Genomic DNA, 22,112 nt, shown 5'->3' on the forward strand with positions numbered 1-22,112 from the left:
GCATATGTATTTATCAGCACTTGGGTAAGTCAATGCACATAACAGCAGGGTATGGGCGGATATATCAATTTCAATTTCTCTCAGTTTCTCCTTTGTTTTACAATTTGAAGTACAGTTCTCCGCATTTCTACCTCACTTTGCTTTTTTTAAAAGTACTCATAAAAGTTCACCTGTATTTTAGAGCAAATTCCTCCTAATATTTACACTTTTGTATGCAATTTTGCCTAATACACACATTTGATTTTAAAGAAATTTCTCTTAATATAATGTATTTTTCTATGTTATTTTCACAAATGTATGCATTAAATACACTTTACCTGGATACAGGCACGTTTCTACACATTACTTGGGTGGAGAGTTGTATTGCGAAACTTGGAGGTGTGTGGATTTGAAAAGGATGGCTATGTTTTGATTCACATCTTGTTTTGGGAAGTGTGAATGAGGCAGGCTTACCTTTAAATGTGAACTGAACTGAATTCCCTTCACATCCCTGTTTAACAGTATTAACTGATCATGCCACAAACTTTCATATTGTCCACTTCATCAGATGCATCAAGCGTTGCCTGAGTTTCTGTTGAGCATGGTTGTTTTGGGATGGGAGAAAGCCATTTCCCGTTCCTGGGGAAAATGACATTGCAAGCTGGGAGCAAGCCCTACCCACACACACAGGGTGGGATAGCCCTGCGCCATTGGGGGGGTCCTCAGTTGCGTCAACCCTGGCTGACCAATCCGGATGGTCCGGGGGTGTGGTGCGGGCTATTTAAACTGCCTGTGGCTGAGGCCTTGCCCCCTTTAGGCATTGAAGTATTTGGTTGAAGGGGAGGGGAGGTAGTGGCCATCACCCACCCCTCCTAATTCAAGGGTATTCCGTTAAAGGAATCTGAGGGGCGTGGTCTCTGTCCAAAGGCCCAGACGGGGGGCTAGGGCCATGGCACGACCCCTAGCGGTGACCCCGGGGAAGTTCCTAGTTGATGTGCATCAGCAGGGCTCTCCCTACTGGTGGTTAACCCTTCCAAGACTTCCTGCAGACGGGCAGGTGTCAGATATAGCCAAACCAATACCACTTACATTCTGTAACCAATAAAGTTGTGGCCTTTTTCACCCATTAACCAAAAAGACTGTTTCATGTGTCTTTATTCCAACATCCCAGGAGGGGTTGGGACCTTGTCACACAATGGGCTGATGCTGACGGTAAGCAGTAAGGTCAGAGGGACATGCATTGCAAAAAGTACAGACGGCAACAAATGCTATACTAACAGTAACCATTCACAAAGCAGTGTTGATGATAACACAAGCATCCTGACAATTGTAAGCCCATTCTTTTGCTTAGAGACTAGCCTGTTGTCCTTAAGTGGAATAGAGAAGGGTATTGCTAGCCATTGGCATCATAGTGGAAGGAAAACGTAATATTATTATTATTGGGTCCTGTGATAGTGTTGCCTGAGAAAATATGGGAAGGCACCTGAATTTGTTGCAGTGTCTGGTTCCTCTACTATGTGGCCTTTTGTTGCTGGTGAGTAGCCATGTTAGGCTAGGGGATCGCGATACGTACTTGCTTACTGACTTGTTTTCAGGAACTATTAGCTAAATTGTTGCGGTTGCAAATTTGTTCTTTAGCCAGTTTTTTTTTTTTTTTTAGTTTATGTAGAGCACAGGCTCCACAGCTCACTAACCCCTGCCTGTTGAGCAATTCTATCAACTACAATGCACAATCCATTTCTCTAAAATAGTCCTAACTACAGTGGGATATTTTGGAGTAAATAGATTACACATTGCAGTTGGACAGACCACTGTTACACCAGCTGTGGTGGCCTCCTATCCCTAGCAAATGGGAAGAAAACATTTCTGTTCAGCGATACTAGGCAAACCCCTGTGATGAAATAAAAGTGTGTCAGTTTGCATTGGGCTGCCTTCCTGCAATGTAGCTGCATAAGCCCTTATGGTTCTGCACGGAGGTAACAGATGGGGTCTGAAAGCTATTGAATGCCTGTGTGCCATTCCTGCTATAGATATTTCATTTTGTGATACTCATGCATGGAAACGGGAGCAAAGGATTTCAATGGTCCATTAACAAAGTGTGGGGAAGGCTTTCCGAATCTTTGTTGGACCCAAAATAACCCACAGCAGAAAAATAACGATGCATCAAGCTTTCTTTAATGGTTCTGGAATGCTATTTTAGTACAGATGCTCAAGGACATACATGGCGATATGTTTAACAGCAATCAGAGTTTCTTCACAAGTTGGCTTTATCTGAGATTCAGGAAGAGCAAAGCCATATCGGCCTGTGTCCCGAAGTTCAAAAGTGAAGGAATACTTGATGCCCTCATCATAAGCCCAGTCATCAGAACCACCAGCAGCAGGGTCTGCAAGGATGAAGAAGGAAAAAATGTTTGGTGAGCTAAAGCACTGGCAAATGCAGCTGAACTTCATGAGTTTAAAACACTATGCCCTGGTATGCACCCATGGTTTACCACAAATGTGCGAGCCTGTGGACTCTGGGAGAGTAGATTGCACTCACTTTGCTCTTCCCCCAGTTCTGCTACTGCTGCACTGCTCCGAGCTAAGTAATGGTTTGGCTTAGTGTGTTGTCTAGACCTGGGCTCATGGATTATTATATTCTAGACAAACCATGAGCTGCAGGAGAGGTTTCTTCTTGATTTGCAGCTCATGATTTACCATGAGGACCCAAACCATGGGCCCAGGTTCTGATGATGTGCTAAGCCATGGGCGGGGAAGGGTTCTGAGTAGGGTTATAGTAGGAATGCCAGAGGATTCTGTTGGAATCAATCCTTGCAGTTCACACATTCACCTGAGGTCAGGAATGTAAATCACATAAGTGAATACAATAGTGGCCAAAATTGTGGAAACCTCTTGGAAAAAGTGTATTTCCGAGGTTTGATGGCTCATAACACCTCATTGGCTCTCTAAATACTCATGCTCATTGGCTACATTCAAATGAAGGAAAACTATTGCATATCAACCTAAGCAAGTTGCGTTTCTTTTTTCTGGTTATTTGGCTATAACCTTTGATAGAATACAGATAATTGAACAAACTTTGTTGCATTACATTCTTCATTAAATTATCTTTCCACTGATATATAGTTTTATGGCATTACTAAAAAAAAAAGTGGTGTTATGAGCCATCAGACCTCAGAAATACACTTTCCCCAAAAGGTTTCCAGAATTTTGGCCACTAGTGTACAAGCAGTATTCACTATTGGGTTTCTTGGTCCACAAACATTACATAAATAAATGCATTGTTTTTTGCATTGTTTTTCAAGATTGCCTTCTACTGAAATGCACTAGAATTACTTAATTACACTCATGGGTTCCAGCCATATGTAACCCAAGATGAACGCCGGATGGGATGGAAATTGCTGCCTCCTTACATCCCTAGGCTAGAGTCAAAAGGGGGTTGGAGTTGGTTGCAAAAGTATAACCATCTGGTTGGCCACTGTGAGAACAGTCTGTTGGGATAGAGGGGTCTGTGGCCTCATCCAGCAGGACTCTTATTTTATTTGAAGTGGGTGATGCAACAGATAGGACTTATTTTTGTACAGTAGTGTGCCACCCACAACATTTTCATTTCAGAAACTGGGATTCATGTCTTCTGGGATGTGCTCCTTGGCGATTCATGTGACCTACATGTGATCTTGCCCTGAAAAAGCACTTTTTGGAGGGTGAGAGCATGGCGCATGAGTGTGCGAGATCACGGCATCCAAAATGGCTGTCACAATCTTGCGTGAAGAAAAGGGATGTCCCGTTTTTTCTGGGACACTTGGCCGGTATAAAGTAGACTTCTTCAGTCACACAAAAGTCATAGGTTTCTATGCACACACATATTTCCCTATCCTCCATCCACACAAACAAGAGGCAGTTATTACAGTTAAAGGACACATTCTGGCCAAGCAAAAGCGGTCAAGGTGAGTGAGAATTATGGTGGTGAGGAACATGGCCCCAGGAGACAGTCCCCAGGGCCAGGGAGAAAGAGAAGGGCCTGAGGTGTCTCTCCCCCACGGCCCAACTGTATACACTCATTTAGCGCATTTGAAACCTGAAAACAAAATGGTGCCTCAGCAGTGCAGCTGGGGAGAAATTGATGGATGAGCACAACATGCCCTGGAAAAAAAGAGCAATATTGCTTTAGGGAACTCGACATGACATCATGACATCATCCTCGTTTGTTTATTGAAAACTCTCTGCTTAGTGCTAAAGCACTCTCTTGGGAAGGTGGGAAGAAACACATCCGCAATAAGAGCAATTTATGGACTTTAATGTATTATTATATTATAACTAAGTAATATTATCGTTCGATCAGTACTTACAGATAGTGGAAGCTCCTGGCCCATATGTGTATTCTGTGCCATGCAACGTAGCCAGCTCTTTAACAGTTTCTTTAGCAAGGCGATTCTACAGGGAGAAAGTAGGTATTCAGGAACTTTACTCCAAAGTCTGAGCCCAGTTGCTCTTTTATAAAACTTTTGCTTTAAGTAACTTGAAATGGTGTGTCATTTTTGCATGTGGACACATTAAACACTGTTCCTAAATCCGTTATCTCCAGCATAATTTTAATAGTCTTGAACAGAGCAACATGGTGGAATGTGAGAAGAAATCTTGTAAAAACTGCACCCACAGATCTTACATTATTATGAGACATCTCTCCATATTTAGCTTTTGTTGACTTAGCAGTCATAATTAGTAAGCTGCTTGCTCTCCACTGTGATCATAAAAATGGCAAGGCAGTCTGTGTACTTGTGTGCTCAGACACTTGTATGTAGACATGCAAATTTGTGTAAAAAGGAACCCATAAATTCCAACAAGTTAAGTGGCAATCCAGATTTCCAGTTCTGAGTCAACAACTACATGCTTTGTTTATTCCTAAATCTGTATACTTATGAGGTTTAAAAATAAATAAATCTAGAAGTTGGTATACTTATTAGGATTTTTTTTAATTGCTAAGACTTTGCATGCTTTGGAAGATATTTGTGTTTTGTGGTAGGTTTCCTAACAATTCAAAAGAATTTCTGGGCCTAATACTGCATTTACATTCATGGATTGCTTTCTCTTTCAAATCCATACCGTTTAACCTCAGATTTGCAGATAGTAGATATAAGATATGTGCTGCTATTTACCGTTGCCCTTACCACATCTTGAAGTTTTCACTTACAAGATAGGGAAGCAGGTCTCTCATGCCTTTTGACAGTTAATAGATTAGAGGGAATAGTTCCCTCAGTGTTGCCCATATCACAACAGCCTCATTGTTGCTGCCTAAATTACTGCCTTAGTTAGAAAGCAACTGCTGGTTGAACTTGACCAGGGAGCTGATTTAGATCTGTCAGAAGTTGATTGAGTTAAACAATCAGTGACAGATCTAGAACATGAACCTTCATGATGAAGAAAAATGTTGCAACTCAACTGTCTAACAGGAATTTAAGAAGTGACTTACCAATCTAGATCAAATTTCCATCTAGTTCAGCCTTCTCCAGCCTGGGGTCTTCAGATGTTGCTGTATTAAAATCCCCATCATGTGCAGTCAGCATGGACAACGTTCAGGGATGTTTTGCCTAACAACATCTGGGGAACCAAGGATGGTGAAGGCTGGAGTGCCAGCAAGATGCCCCTCAGATCTCTCATGGAGATCAGCGGCTGCAGCTGTTTTTCTTTAGCATCTCAAAAGTAAAGATATGCTAACTGTGTAAATGGGATGAACCATGTCAGCCACCATTAATTTATTAATCACATTTATGCCCCATTTTTCCATAAAACAGCTGAAGGCAGCTAATGACAATGAAATAGGCAAACCTAACAGGCAGACTTAAACTATACCTATCATAACAGCAACAAAGATTGAGGGTGTGTGTGGATTTATCATACTTGGAGAAATCTTCTCAAATGATACCAATATAAATATGACTGGGATTGCCAACTATGAATAGATGAATCTATTCCTGAAAAGGAAACAAAAAAACCTAACATTCCATGCTAGAAAGTGGATAATATCTATTAACAGGGGCGGAGGGAACGAGCAAGACATTGAAGCAGCGAGAACAAAGAAGTTAGGTCTCTGAGGTTTCAAAATGACTTCATCAGGGCTGCTGGGTTTTCTGCAGAAATATCATACTTTCTTTTTTCTGTAGTCATTTGACATTTACAACCAGGTACCATTCTACAAGTTTCTAAACGTTAGCACAAATAAGGGTTGAACAAGTTGGATTTGTTTCTGCTGGAACAGATGGGACCATCAGATGATCTAACTAAGAGCCTAGGCCAAAATATGACCACATTCAAAATAAAGCTTGAAATGTTTGTGAGAAAAAAAGGATTAAATATACGTAGACTTTTACTAGCTCAATATAAATATTAAGAGAGAGCTCAAGGGAAGCCTGACTGCAAGAACAGGGAAGCTGATCCTTCTGGGAAGAGAGGCTGGTTTGGTCCTTTCAACTAAGTAACAGAGTTTTTGAACATCATTTATGGTGTGTGCATTTGTGTGTGTGCATGAATGCATGTGTACATGTAGAAGTGTCAGGGGTGCCATAAAATTAACTGTGGAAGAAGTTGTGAAACTAGGGAGTGTACTTTTTTGCCAATGACACATTTCTTCCAAGAAACTACCATGAGGCTATATTGTGTAACTTCTGTGATAATTCTAGAACGGACCTAGCTTCTCCTGCCTTAGGGAGAGAGTAGTCTCTTTACAGAGGAAATACGTCTGAAACATTTTTTTTCAATGTATAAGGATGTGTGTTTACTGGAAGGACCCAGTCACTGATTCATGGTTCTTTAGAGTGCATCTGAAAATAGGCTGGGTATATCTGTGGTTTTTTTCTGGCTACCTCAATCCTGCAAGCAGCTGGCAATTAGGCAGGCCTCAGTGAAATTTAGACTACCCTAAGAGTTACTCTTAACTCACAGTCAACATGGACAGCTCCAAAAGAGCCAGGTAGCTCTACATTTACGCAGAAGAAAATGTTTGGTTAGCTATATTTTGATAGCAGAATTTTGTCTTCATGTGCTTTTGATAAGACATAAGAAACTGACAAAATAAGTCCTGGGCCTTATGCAGTCATAGAGTTGCATAAAAGGAAGACCTACACAGAGAAGACCCATTAAAATTAGTGGGCTTAAATTAGTCATCTCCATTAATTTCAATGGGTCCACTCTGAGTATGATTAACAATGGATACAACTCATAGCTGCATTCTGCCTTTTCATAGAAACCCATCACAGTAGTTTACAATCGTACATAAAACCATACAATAAAAGCCATATAAAACCATAGGGGAAAAATAAAATAAAACCAGACATCAATTGTTGAAAGAACCTTTAAGCTCTGGGTCACAAATTGGATGTGTTATGTTTGACTGCTACAGAAACTATCCCAGACAACAAGAGTCCATTTGCTTTGATAGGGTGGCAAATCAAAGACTCGTTGTTGCTGTTTTTGTCCAAATTGTGACTCAGTGACAACTGTTTTGTGCCAAGGCAGCCCATAGGTATATAAAAATACAGTGGAACCTCGCTTGTCAAACGTAATCCATTCTGGAAGACTGTTCGACTTCCGAAACATTTGTTACAACCGAGGCACAAAGGGTTGTTGAAATTTCCATTGAGAAAATGGAAAAACACATAGCGTAAGCCACTCGACTTCTGAGGCACGTTCCAAAATGGAAGCAATTACTTCTGGGTTTTCGGCCTTCGGGTTCCGAAACGTTCAGCTTCCAAGATGCTCAAAAACTGTATCCAAGCAGTTGAAAGGAATAGTATGGTTCATTGGGCACAAACAACTGCGAAAAATAAATGCCCAAGTGGATGTTCATCCAGATTCCTCTTTTAAAAAATCGCCACAGGAAAGAAATTCCATGAAGGCATCCACTCTTAATACCATTGTCCTTTTCAGAGAGTCATCAAACACAAGAAACAGAGGGAGAATTGGATCACACCCATTGCCCCCCATTCCTGACCTCCATGCATTCATGAAAATTGCTTGAATAGAGCCTACACATTTACAAGTAACACACGCATACTTAGGCTGTTTTCCTGTGATCCAGAACCATGCAAAATAGGAATGGACCAACTGTGGCTCTTGGGGTGCTGTTGGACCATTACTCCCAAAATCTATAACCATTGGCCATGTTGGCTGGGGCTTATGGGAGCTGGAATTCCAACAACATATGGAAGGCCACATGTCCCCCATCCCTTCTGCAAAATAGTCATGTGAACAGAGCCAACGTGAGTATGAGTTTTGTAGATTTTGGCTTCAAATGAACACGTGGAGATGGTTGGCAGGGATAACAGCTGCAAGCCTAATTCTCTCCCATGCACTCAGTGATTATTTGGAAAGGTCTTGTGCCTTCAGATGTATGATGACACTTCTAAAATAGATGGGTGTGGAAAGAGATGTTAAGTATGATAAACAGGCATGTATGTCAAAGATTGTTGTTTGACCACACATCTTATCACACGTGGAAAAAGATAAAATGGGCAATGCACATTTTTCTTTAACGTATTAGATGTCAAAATGAAAATAAGCATCCAAGATAAGATAACGCTTTGATAAATCTTTCTTCTTCACTTCTGGGATGATTTATAAGCACTTTGTTCCACCAGAGACACTCACATAAAAGCCACAAATCCTTAGGCCCTCCTAATAATTCCTTTTCCAGGCAGAACTCAGAGCTCTCCTCCTGTGCATATTTACTTGGAAAATAAATTCTATTTTGTTCAATTGGCATGGCTCCCTAGTTATAGAGCTGGTTACACAGCTGCTTTCCCTGTGCACACTTTCTTGAGTCTGAATAAACAAGAGTGACTGAATAAACATGCAAGCACTTTGCCTATAAGACATATTTACTATATACAATATTACACTATGTTACATTAGACAGCATCTTTTTATTTATCAAATGTAAGACAAATCACACTTTTACTCTACAGAATCCATACTGGCTGGAACTAGTTCCCATTAATTCATTGGAATAAATCAGGAGTACTATATTTACATTTTGCTATTATATTTTATATAATTAAGTTAGGTGATTTAAATTACTGTATTTTTTGCTCTATAGGACGCACCAGACGACAAAACGCACCTCATTTTTGGAGGAGGAAAACAAGAAAAAAAATATTCTGAATCTCAGAAGTCAGAACAGCAAGAGGGATCGCTGCACAGTGAAAGCAGCAATCCCTCTTGCTGTTCTGGCTTTTGTGATAACTGCGCAGCCTGCATTCGCTCCATAAGACGCACACACATTTCCCCTTACTTTTTAGGAGGGAAAAAGTGAATCTTATAGAGCAAAAAATACGGTATTTAAATATTTAACCGTCTGGCTTTTAACTGAACAATCATTTAAATGCCAGTCTATTTACACCTTGCAAAATCTCACTGAAGCTACTTTTTCAAGCTCTTGGAAAAATAGGAGGAAAAAAAGATTCTCTTAAGTGCTGAGCAAATCACACTGTCAAACTATTCACTGGTTTTGGATACAGACCAGAAAGAACGTTCGTGTTTACATTTCTTCTCCTTTTTTAAAAAATAACAATTTTGCAAAGACAGAAGCCACGCTTTTAAAAGGTTTCCTTGTGGCGGCTATAAAGAATAAACAGCCACAGACCAAGATATCCCAGGAGCAACATACTGGGTCACATTTGAACATGATCCAGGAAACTGTACAAAAGAACATTAAGGAATCCTCAACCTGAAATAAATGAGGCCTGTGGCCTTCCCTTGGCTGGGATACAGTTCCAAGAATTGTGTAACTGGTTCCATGTACCCAAGGAGACATTGGACTTGTGTTTATTGAATGTCCGGCTTTGGAAACTCAGGGGGCTTTCAAATAAAGTTTGTAATATGGCATGGGAATCTGGAGCTTCAAAGTGCGTGTGTGCACAGGGAGAGGGGAGGGTGGGGAAAGGAAAAATCCCCATTGGTCATGCTTGATTCCTTGACTATGCCAAAAGTAGCTTGTTGGATCCCAGCCTAAGGATCAGAATCAGAAGAATCTTTATTTGCATCAGCCACTAGCCATAGCAATAAAATGAACTGAACTGAAGATAGAGGTAAAAACTTAACTATACAAAATACATTCTGGAGGTTTACACCAGTAATCAAATAATATATCTTATTCTTATTGCCCCTGCTAATTTTTATTTTGCAGTTTTTGCTGTCATCTGATTATCTTGATCTGCTAGAAGAAAGGACACAGTAGTAATGGTTGAGTGACCTGGTATGGATAGTAGTAGAGGGGTAATAACCTCACTCCTCAAATCTTTATAAAGAGTGCAAGCTAGAAGCACATGAACAACTGATTTGATACTGCCATCTCCACATAGACATAATCGTTTTTCCAGCGGAATTTTTTTGAAATTGACCCTCAAGTACAGCTGAAGGCAGTATACTTAATCTTGTGTGAGTGAAAGTATCCTGATAATGCCCTCATCAATCTTTTTAGGTCCACTTTTGTTTGCGATAGAAGTACTGTACCTAAGTTTCTCTTTTGCTTTAGACCAAACAACATGTGAAGTTAGAAGCATATTTGTCAGAATCAAAGGCAAACTGAACGAGGGGGAAACAACTTAGGTTCTACAGAATAACAACTTTGTGTCTTGAGAAAAAGCATAATCTGGCATAACACACAAAAACAAAATCCCTTTTTAATGGAAAAAAAGAGAGGCTTGCAGTGCCAGATGTCCAGGGCAAAACCATTAATCTGTCTATTCTCTCTGTTTCTGCCTCAAATTTCTGATATTTCCACTTGGGAGACATTGTAAATCTGTCAGGATTCTACCACTGCAGAGGGCCAGATTTTGGCTTTGGCCTTCTGGCTGATGAGCAAGAGATTTTTTTTTTTGTAAGCCCTCCCTTTTGTTTGTCATCTACTGTGTTTTCTGCCAGCGACATCAACTCATAACTATTTCACAGTACTGAAGTAATTTTCTTCTGGAAATGCTGTTGCTCTTTTGAAGGAAAAAACCAACAACAGGGGACCATCAACAAAGAACAAAGTACATTTATCATCTGGTCTACCATGAGAGTAAACAACTCTGGATATCACTCACCATGTTCCTAGGCTTCGAATGTTGCAAAAGAATGGGTTCCATCCAGTTAAGGCATCCCATGAATATAAGGGCTTCCAGTTGTGCAACGAAACTTTCCGTCCCTCTCCCCTTCCCACGTGCAGCTCATCACCCCCCAGATCTGCTCTGAAGGGTTGGGTAAACCCTCAAAACAGATCTGAGATGTGTTGGGTGGGGGAAGGAGAAGAGAGGATGCTCCAATATGCAAATGGGAGTCCTTGTGCAGACAGGACAACTTTGCTGGCTACAACCCCACTGGTCTTCAGCATGTCTTAGTTGGGAATTGATGCCAATAGCTATTGCTGTGCATCAGCCAAGACAGAGAAGGAATGCCAGTTCTCACGGTGTCCCTTTATATTAAAAGACTGATGGAAGCTTGGATGGAACAATTGGTGATGAAGCTGTTGTTTTCCTGAATCACTGTATACTTTCCACAGTTTTTAGCTCTCAGGGCTTGTGCAGTGCCTAGAAAGCATAGGTTGGTGCAGTTTTCTGCTTGTCCTGTGCCTTCTAGGCATGAGTCCAAGTGGTTTTCTGTTTGTCCTGCTACATCCCCTGGGAAAACTCGCTCTTTAGTGCCGAATCGGAGCAAACGTTAATCTGTGGAAAACCTGACTGACATTGCTGCAATTCAGCAGTAAAGATCTGGTTTTCCCAGGGGAAAGGAACAGGACAAGTGGAAGTGTGGATGAGCCCTTAGTTGGAGCTAACTCACAGAACTGTAGAAGCTCAGGGCCGCAATACCTCAAGGACTGTCTCTCTCCATATGAAGCGACCCAGACCTTGTGATCATCATCTGAGGCCCATTTTCATGTGGCTCCTCCAGGAGAGGTCCAGAGGAGGGCAGCATGAGAACAGGCCTTTTCTGTGGTGGTGGTGGGGTCAGGGCAGTGTAAGTACACTGGTGGAGCCAACCCAACCCATGTACCAGCTGACTTCACTGCGGCGCTGTCCCAGTAAGTGGATGCAACACCGCTGCTGGGAGGCCAGTTCTGCTCCATTGCCTCTTCCCAGAGGCTGGTCCTGATGCGTTTTAGCCTAGGCTGCATTTACAGGGTTGTTGCGCAGACAAAATAGGATCAAGGAGAAACCACGTGTGCTGCTTTCCTTACTGGAGGAAAGACAGGATATAAAAGTACTAAAGCAATCAATAAGAGGGAAATCCATGCATCATAAAAAACCCATAGCCCAAATGGTAACCAAGGGGATATGTTCATCACAACCATTTTAACTTCAGAGTAGTTATCAGCCATTTTGTTTCTACTTACCAACTCCACGTTGTTCTTTGCTACCTCATATGAATAAGAATATGGATACAGCAGCAGTTGGGAATAGGAATGAACGGTCAAGTAAGCCCTGATGGTCGAGAGGTTCTGACGAATGAAATCAGCCAAGGCTTTGGTCTCTTTCTCTGATTCGGGGGCACTGCCGCAATATGTCTCATCACATGGCCTTTTTGAAGCCCCAAGAGCTGTGTGCAGCAGGAGAAAACACGGATGCATGGAATGAGGCAAACCATGATAAGGTTCTAGATCAGGTGTGGCCTTCCAAATGTTGCTAAACTGCAACTGTCATCATGCCTGATTGCTGGTCATGCTTGCCGGGGCTGATGGGAGTTGTAGTTCAGCAGCAGCTGAAGAGATACTCCTGTTCTACAGTGTTGTCCTAGATAGTTGTCCACTCCAGGGAAGATTCAGAATTGGAGCTCCAAAATCCTTACTATGTCCTGTGGACTATGGGAGGAATTCAGTGTCACACCAAAACAAATGTCCAGCAGGTTGACCTTCCCATCATGCCCTGTTCTGAGGTTCTCCTGACCTCCCACTGATGATTGGGGGCATGAGGGAGAGAATGAGAAAGCTCTGTTGTGATAGTGGGAACCTGTGTGCTGGCTGCTGCTAGTGGAACTATTTAGTTGAATCCAGTCCTTTGTTTCTCTCTCCTTCCCCACAACTGCTATGTATAAGAAAGCAGGAAAGACCATTATTCCCTGGCAACCACAATGCCTTATGTTACCTATATAGTACAGCTCAGAGCCTGTAGCTTAGGGGTTAAGCACATGCCTTTGCGCACACAAGGTCTCAGTTTCCATCCCTATCATCTGCACTAGGAAAGCCTGGAGTTGCAATTGCCAGGAAAGACCTCTCCCAGAGTCCCCCATGGTAGATCATACTGGGCTATGAAGACTGATGAAATAAGTCAGTTTCTTGTGCTGTTTTTGAAATGCTATACAGTGGTACCTCGGGTTACAGACGCTTCAGGTTACAGACTCCGCTAACCCAGAAATAGTACCTTGGGTTAAGAACTTTACCTCAGGATGAGAACAGAAATCGAGTGGCGGCAGTGGCACAGCGGCCGTGGGAGGCCCCATTAGCTGAAGTGGTACCTCAGGTTAAGAACAGTTTCAGGTTAAGAACAGACATCCAGAATGAATTCAGTTCTTAACCCGAGGTACCACTGTATTTAACATTAATCTATGTCAGGGTATGAGTCTGTGAATCTACTGAATGTTATTTTGACACATCTCAAAATGCAAAATGCTTGACATGAACCAAGACTTTTTAAGGTCTGAGGGAACTCAGCAAAATTGACTAAAAACACTGAGCAGTTTCTATAAATCTGTTAAGTCCCATTGTGCTCCTTGAAATAAGTCCCATTGTGTTCCTTGGTAAATGGACACAGGATTGCAGCCTTAATCTCACACTGAAAATAAATGCTCAGGAATTCAGCTTCTCTCAACAAGAGAATGTGGCCCTCTAGGTAATATCCTCACCCTCTGAAACCTCACACATTATGGAAGCTCTAGAACTTGAGAGGTTGTGCCAAGAACTGTGGACTTAGCTAGAACTGGTACTCCTGCACTTGGAGAATGAGTCAGTTAGAATTGGGCAATATATTTCTTCTCAGGATGTACTTACTGCACCATTTGGCGTTAAAGTTTCTGTTAGGATCAGTACCAATGCAATTACTGCCGGGATTTAGAGAACGAGTCTTCCTCCACATGCGAGACTGAAATGCAGTATATTTGTGAATGTCAGTTTTGCAGGACTACATATTCATAAACAAGCGTTGAGCTTCATATTCAGAAAACAAGTATGTTATTCACCTTAGTCCAAGTGTAGACGTAGCCATCAATATTCAAGACAGGCAACACATAGAAATCCAAGTTGTCCAGAATCTGAGTCATGATAGTTTCCTTCCCATAGGTGCGAACAGCCTAAGTATAGACCAAAGAGATAATAAATTAGGGCAAACCCAAATGACTCGGGACTCAGCTACATTACAGTATAACAGGGGTAATCTCAGGCCCAGGCACAAAATGTGGCCCTCCAAGCCTCTGTTTGGCCCTGTTAATTCTATAAAGGCCACACAACCCTCGCAAAAATTACATTTTTCATTGCCTGTCTGGAACATGTCCTTGAACTGTGACAATGCCTCTTGCTTGCTGGAAAGGAGGAAAGATGTGTGGTGTGTGCATTCTTGTGAATAGACTTTTGTGTGGCTGGAATGTAACCTGCAATAAAGAGGTAGGATTCACAGCCATTTCTATGCCTACATTTGTACCTGGCCCTGTCCACCACTGTCATGCTGTCCATGAGGGAATGTTCCTCACCCCTAGTAACTCATTTAAGAAGCTGAAGCACGATTAAAGCACAGTTTAAAACTAGAAGGCCCAGATGAGAAGCCATAAGTTCCTTAACAGGTGTGATTGTGTGTGAATAGAAAGTTCTTCAACAGGTGCCATCTCAGACCCTCCAAGTGTTCCTATTTTCCAGGGACAGCTGTCCCGGTTTCTGATTCGATTCTGGAATGTCCCACTTTTCCTTAGGGTGCCCCTGTTTTCATCAGATAAGTGTTGGAGGGCATGGAGTTATGTGACCCCCGAGCCAAGAAGACACTAAGTCTACAACCTTTAGAAGACATCTGAAGGCAGCCCAGCCCAGTATAGGGAAGTTTTTTTAAAATGTTTAATGTTTAATCCAGTCAGATGGGCAGGGTATAAATAATAAATGCATATTATTATTATTATTATTATTATTATTATTATTATTATTGAATAAGACGTCCCTATTTTCATTGGAGAAATGTTGGAGAGTACACCATCTTGATGAAGCTAAATTATGAGCTTGCTGCTCTGAAGGGTAAGACTGATAGTTGTAGTAACCCAAACTGCTAAATGAGGTGACATTTCATCCTCTGCTGCATTAACTGGGAGAGATAAGGGGAGAGCATTCCCAAAGACATGTCTGGAGTGTCACTTTCAATTTCCAGGCCTGGCTCTGCACATATATCTGAGAGGACATGAGGGGAAGGCCTGTCACCACTGGGTGCCTTGCCAACACTCTCAGGTCAACTATTTCAGCTTACTTGATACGGATTGTAAAGCACTTGCTTCTGCAATGGCTTCTGTTTTTACATTTTGTGCGCGTGTAGGAACCTTTGCTAAATCTGTGGGAATCGAAACAGCTGGAAGTTGTATTTTAGGATTGTTCCGTCAAAAACAAACACAGTCAAGCCTTACAGATGCAAAAAATCACAAGCTTCTTCATAATACACTGAAAGCTCTCCCTTTCGCCAGTGGTTACTGGCTAGCTGTGCTATTTCAGAAGCATACAAATAAAAGAAAATAATTGTAGGGATACTTTGAATTGGCTCAGGATCACTAAGGTGGGGAAGGGTTGATAATGTGTGTTTTCAGCAAGGGCGCTAGGGACTATAATAACTTCAGACTGGAGAAAAGAGGGTTAATATGACACAGAGCTCTCTAGCATCCTGCCAGGCCCTCTTGGGACCATGTGGGATTTTCTCCCCTGCTGATCTCACTCTTCCTAATAGCAAACTCTGGTACCATGTGCCAAAGAAACAGAAGCATGCTTGGTGGAACCCTGTGGTGTGCAAAAAGGCACCTAAAGGAGTATTGATTCAAATACTAGGATCCAGAACAGAACAGTAACCTAGGCTTCTTAACAACTTTAATGAGATTAATTGATGAGACCTTGGAGAAGTTGCAATTAAAAATAATACCTTACTTTAGAATTGTGTATTCATTATTAGATAAGCTTCATATGTAACAGGCTGATCATTATATTCTAATGATATGCTTTTAAGAGGTCTTCATACATTATTCCATTTGTTCTAGTACTTTTTTCTTTAGAGGGCATACCTCTCTTTTGTGTAATAATTGTATCATAATTACCTTCCTCTAGATTCTCAGACAGGCACATAAAGCCGCATAATATCCTTTTGAAAATGGGGCAACACCATTTTCATGTTGCAGATTCTGAGGATTTAGCTCTGTGTGCTTACATCCTGTATTAACATGGTTTTGTTATCACCAAGCATTTTAAGGTGAAGAAATTTGATTCAGAATTGGTCATTTGTTTTGTATTTTATGATTTTTCCCTATGAATATTTTAGGATATTTAGGATATTTTCCCTATGAGTTGATATTCAAACAAACAAACAAATATCAGTAACGGAAGGATACATTTAAAAAATGAGTAATAATCAAATGATAATATTTATGGAGCTTTAGAGGAAAAAGGGGGACCTGAAGATCTGAAAGAAAACATTAGGAAACTTAGAAAAAGGACCTGCCAATAAGTTCTTTTTATGACAAATCATTCCTGCTTCTAAGTGTGTCAGTGGTCTTGGTTACTGATTTTAGTGAACACGTATTTTGCCCTCTAACCTCTCTCACGAACCACTGGCAGAATGCAGGTGAGATCCATTCTCTAGCATGGAAGCCACAATCCATAAAGATGGCTTTTTTATTCACACCGGGCTTCCCCAACTGTAAACATAAAAACAAAACAAGGCAGAATTAGTGATTTATATTGAATACTAATAGGTCATGTTCTCTATTCAGACGGCAGCCTCAGGCCTCGCTTGAGATGAGCAGGGAGTTGCATTGCTGGAAGTGAAACTTAACTCTGGTTGGATTTTCTCACCTCTGGTGTGCTGGATCCATATTTTATCCCAGCTGATAATTGTATATTTTTAGAGTTCAGTTAGCTGTGTGACATGGCTTATACGTCTATCTACACCTTTTATATAAATAGTAATGCATAGGATGACTAAAAGTGAATGCAACAACCTTATCATTCTAGTTGTTGTGTAAAAGAGGGATGTCTGCCTTACAGAACTGAGACAGGCTGCATATGCTGAGATTTCTTCCGTATTCACACCTATATAGTAGATAACGGATAAGGGGGAAGTGTTCTGAGAAAAGGAAGCCACCTTTCTCCATAAGATAGTCCCCATTCATAAAAACTGCCCAGCCTGGGCTGCTCCCACATTGTCGGCTGTCAGCTGGGATAGCTGAGTTGGTAGAACAGGAGACACTTAATCTCAGGGTCATGGATTCACACTGCTAGTTGGACCATCGTGGACCCTTCTAGCTCTACAAATTCTACGGCTCTATGATTATCATGTGGGGGGGCGGGGCTGAGGAAGGAGGACCTTGCATTCACTCAAGCATCAAAAAACTTGGACTGTAAAGGTGTGATATTCCGAAACATCGACCTGATACTCAAAATAAGAACATATTGAAACTGATTTCTTTTGTTTGCTTGAGAAGTATGATTGTAACGTCTCAAGAAAGGAAATGCTGATTAGCTGTTTGCCTCCTGTTGCCAGAAAAAAAAAGAACAAAGAGAGAGAAAAAAGGGGCTGAAGTTTATAGATGACTTTATAGCAAATAGGTTTACAAACAACAGATGGAGCACACAATTATACAAAGGTAGATTACCATTTACCTTGCTTACAGGAACACGGTTAAATTTATATGTGCAAACTGTCAAAAGACTTTTATTACGGTCTGGGCTGTTTAGGACGCCTTTACTATCAATCAAAAAGGATAAAAATGTCACCATAAAAGAACTTCACCAAAATCTGCTTTGGTTTCCTGAAGCATTGATTGAAAAATACAAATGTGGAGCATGCGAGGGCTTAATAAATATTGTTGTTTCTTATGTGTCAAGAGAAGAGCAAGCAGACTGGATGAAGAAATGAAAAGCAAATACCTTCAGGAGGTGCATTGAGCGTCCCTCATAGGTTGTTCCTATCTGTGACAGGGAGACAAGATCTGGGTTCTCCTTTGCAATATTTTTGATCCAAGCCTCTATCTGTTGAGTTAAAAAAAAGTAAATAAGCATATTTAATAGCAAAAGGAACCACCTAATAAATATTGAGTCAGACTACTAACAGTATCTGTAGGCCGGTAATATAAATGTTGATTTGATAGTGCTTTCTCCATGGCCACCTTTTCCAACTCTGCTGCTAAGCGGCATTTAAACTAGCAATAGCACCAAAACTTGAAATTAGCTGGCACAGAGGTTGAATCTAGTAGGTTTGTAATTCTCACACTTTGACATTTTAATAATTCAAACCATGATGGACTATATATCAATTTATATTTATTTCACCTGCATGATTGGCATATTTCCTACATCTGGCATGGCTGATCAGTCAAACCCTGCCGTCTCTCCTCAAATAACGCTCAGTCATTTTTTCCCACCTGTAGTGCTTTAATTTCCAAAGGAAATTAAAATATACTGTTTGCAACGCACCCTCATGCATGATGATTTTACTCAAACCCTTTAGTTTCTCCCTTGGCATTGTTACCAACATGCCAAGTCGTGCAATGAACAGGCATTTTTTTGTCACCAACTTCCACAGCCATTGCCTTTGCCTGCGGCTTCCACTCCATACTGTTGCAAATAGAGCATGTGTAAACATTGCCACTCAGAGGAGGATGCACTGTGAAGCATGATGTTGTGATGCAACGTATTGTGCATGCCATGTTTCCAAGATTCACTTTGGTGATGCACATGCTGAAAAATATGAAGGGAAATAGCAGAACACCCCTGCCTGTGTTTATAACCCTTGGATTTGTAACTCAGAAGACAAACTACATATTATGATGGAGTCAGTTTGCTAAGCACTAATTCCAACTGGAGATACCAGGAATTGACCCCGGAACTGAATACACACAAAGTATGCACACTATCCCCGAGTTGTAGGAGAGAGCAATTGCCCTCATGTTTTGCATTTGGGCTTCCCATAGGTCTCTCCTTGGCCATTGTGGGAAACCAGATGTTGAACCAATTTTGGCCTTGGGTGTGATCCAGCACTGCTCTCTTTTATGTTCTTATGTTCATAGCAAAACTACCATTAGGAAGCAGAGGAGGATATTCAAACGTGAACATTTTTTTTACCGTTTCCCAATTGTTATATTTTTCATACTGATGTCCAGTTGCCCGGATATGACTGTCAAACTGCCCATCAAGTACAGCCTGAAGGTTGTCAATCAAAACTCTGCAACAAAGCAACAATATGGACCAAGTCAAATGGGGGACATTTCATTTTCTACCGCTGCTGTGTCTCCATTTCTGCTTAACACCCCCGTGATTAGTGTTTGTATGTTTACCACCACTTCTTCCCCTTCTGCCTGCAAATGCTATCTTCATGAAATGCAGCTTCCCAGCTTGGGGAGAGATGACAGTTGGAGGAAGTTTGGAAGAAGAAGAGTTTGGATTTGATATCCTGCTTTATCACTACCCGAAGGAGTCTCAAAGCGGCTAACATTCTCCTTTCCCTTCCTCCCCCACAACAAACACTCTGTGAGGTGAGTGAGGCTGAGAGACTTCAAAGAAGTGTGACTAGCCCACAGTCACCCAGCAGCTGCATGTGGAGGAGCGGGGAAGCGAACCCTGTTCACCAGATTACAAGACTACCGCTCTTAACCACTACACCACACTGGAAGAGAGATCCTTGCTGCTGCCTTGTTTATCAAGCCAGGCTTGCCTCCAGAAAAAAAAGAGTTTTTATTTGTTTTGTTCCAAAAAAATCAGAAAAAGGTTATTTGACCAGAGGTTGCAACAGGTAGAAGAAATAATCTCTTTCAAACTATTTTAGGAACTGTTAAAGAAATATATGCGTGTTGATTGGCAGCAAAGACCCCTGCTCTCTCCCTAGCCTGAATAAAATGGTATAGGCGAAAGAAATGTGCAAGCTCAGTGCCCTTGATCACAGCGATCTGGATTAGAAGAGTGAGAGAGGGCAGTTTGCAGTGCACTCCCAGCCTTCATAATGAACACATTGACATGATGTCAGGGCACTGCGGCTCCACATCAAAGGCTCGCGTCTCCTCTAGCTGTAGCAAGGCCACTTCACTGAAGTCTGTCAGGGACAATCTCTTTGGTGCAGGAAACTGGGCACATTCATTATTAGCGGAGGAAGTGTTTCAGCAGAGTAACTCTTCTTTTGCTATCTAGGCACTCCTCTGCTTCCCTAAGGAGTACAGAAAGTTACTGCCAGGTTACTAACTGGAATCAGAAAATGGCAACGTATCTGGCCAGTGCTTAAACACAGAAGAGAAGGTTTGCTTTTCCCCCTGATTGCCAATCCTGATTGCCAGCCCAGTCCCCACTCCAAAGTTGCTCTCTGTTGCAGCTTTAAAAAGACATGTGCTAAATCAAATTTAGCATCACTCTTATTGCTAAGTGGCTAAAGGACCTTGCACCTTGGATGTTATACAGATGGTGTAAACATACATACATACATACATACATACATATATACATATAACATGAATTGGCTCTTTGTTTCATAAAGTACATCTTTGTTGATTCTGTTCAATACTCTTCATCTTGCATGTTTAAACTTTGTAATCCTTTCCTTTTTGGTTTTATTGTTTTTTGATCCACCTATCTTACTACCTACTGCTCTCCACAAATACCTTACCTGCTTTGTTTGCCTCTTGGAACTAAATCCTTTTCAAAGTCTTTTGTTTTGTCTGACAGATACTTTGTCCTCACCTGCTAGTATGGAAAAGCTCAACCCTACAGAAATTCTGGCCTCCTCTTTCTACCAGTGCATAGTCACAAGACAGGTGCACAATACCTCTTTAGTGCATGGAATGCTCTGGTGTTTTATCAGACACCCAATGAACCTGAATGTTGGAAGATTCAGGACAGACAAAAGAAAGCACTTCTTCACATAGTTATTGTTATGCAAAACAATCTGTACCTCATCTATTTCCAGTCTAAAGACCATCTTACCATGGCTTCCTTTAAGACACATGGTTAGACATACTCAGAGTAGACTCATGGGGGGGGGGAATAAACATGTAACACTAAATGTAGAGATGTCCATTGTTTAACCCACTGATATTAATGGAGCAAATGCTACAAGGAAAAGCATACTTGTAGTCCAGTGCACTCAGTTGAAGGAGGCTCTCGACTTCAGAACATTTGTCCGCTTCAACTCGGAAGTCAACTGTTGTTTCTGTTTTCACTTGGTCAACAGAGTCCGGGCGCCAGAAATCAACCTGAACAGAACCAAACAAATGGTATATGGAAAAAAATATACACATAGTTTCATCCTAGATCTGTTGGCGTGTTTGGATTTGGCTGCATAACGTTGTGTCCTCACCTCGTGCAATAATAGCAGTGTTGTTATGAATCAAAGCAGACAACCAAATGCATAGAATCATAGAACTGTAGAGTTGGAAGGGACCACAAGGATCATCTATAGTCCAACCGGCTGCAGTGCAGGAATCTTTTGCCCAACATGGGGCTCAAACCCACAGCAACCCTGAGACTAAGAGTCTCATGCTCTACCGACTGAGCTATCCCCCAGGTCAATGTAAACACAAAGTCTCTTACATGTGACTCAGTGACAGTTTACAGTTGATGCCTTATTAAAATCAATTGCTCCTAAGGCAGCAAACTAGTCCATAGTCCTAAATTAAATTGTCCTAACCCGGCAAGAGATTAGGTTGTGTGGTTGGTTCTTCCTTTCTTTGGCAAGTAAATGAGGTGATACAGAGCTTTTCAAGTTTGATTTTGACAAATTAGCCCAGAGAAAGTGAGTGAATAAGGAAAATGGGGGTTCCTGGCAGTTTAAATAGTAATCATTCTATGCATGACTGAGTGAATTTCTAATTAAAAGGTGGCTTAGTGTGTTTTACAAATTAAACTTAAGTAGGCACAACTGAGTCCCATGGAGCTTACACCTAGGAAACTATGCATA

General features: G+C 41.4%; 1 protein-coding gene across 2 annotated transcripts in view; it reads right to left on the reverse strand.

The window, feature by feature from the left end:
- Positions 1-2,136: 2,136 nt before the first annotated feature.
- LOC310762398 (carboxypeptidase B-like) overlaps positions 2,137-22,112 on the reverse strand; it is a 49,179-nt gene continuing 29,203 nt past the window's right edge. For both annotated transcript variants that reach the window (XM_083613458.1, XM_083613459.1), the window contains 9 exons: positions 21,284-21,408; positions 19,295-19,394; positions 18,101-18,202; positions 16,768-16,869; positions 14,182-14,292; positions 13,994-14,084; positions 12,344-12,546; positions 4,326-4,410; positions 2,137-2,363 (listed from right to left, as the gene is read on the reverse strand). In XM_083613458.1, coding sequence (XP_083469584.1) covers positions 2,176-2,363; positions 4,326-4,410; positions 12,344-12,546; positions 13,994-14,084; positions 14,182-14,292; positions 16,768-16,869; positions 18,101-18,202; positions 19,295-19,394; positions 21,284-21,408 — 1,107 coding nt within the window. In that variant the 3' untranslated portion in view covers positions 2,137-2,175. The remainder of the gene's footprint in view (positions 2,364-4,325; positions 4,411-12,343; positions 12,547-13,993; positions 14,085-14,181; positions 14,293-16,767; positions 16,870-18,100; positions 18,203-19,294; positions 19,395-21,283; positions 21,409-22,112) is intronic.

This window comes from Podarcis filfolensis, assembly GCF_964270895.1.
Source record: "Podarcis filfolensis genome assembly, chromosome: 5".
NCBI lineage: Eukaryota > Metazoa > Chordata > Lepidosauria > Squamata > Lacertidae > Podarcis > Podarcis filfolensis.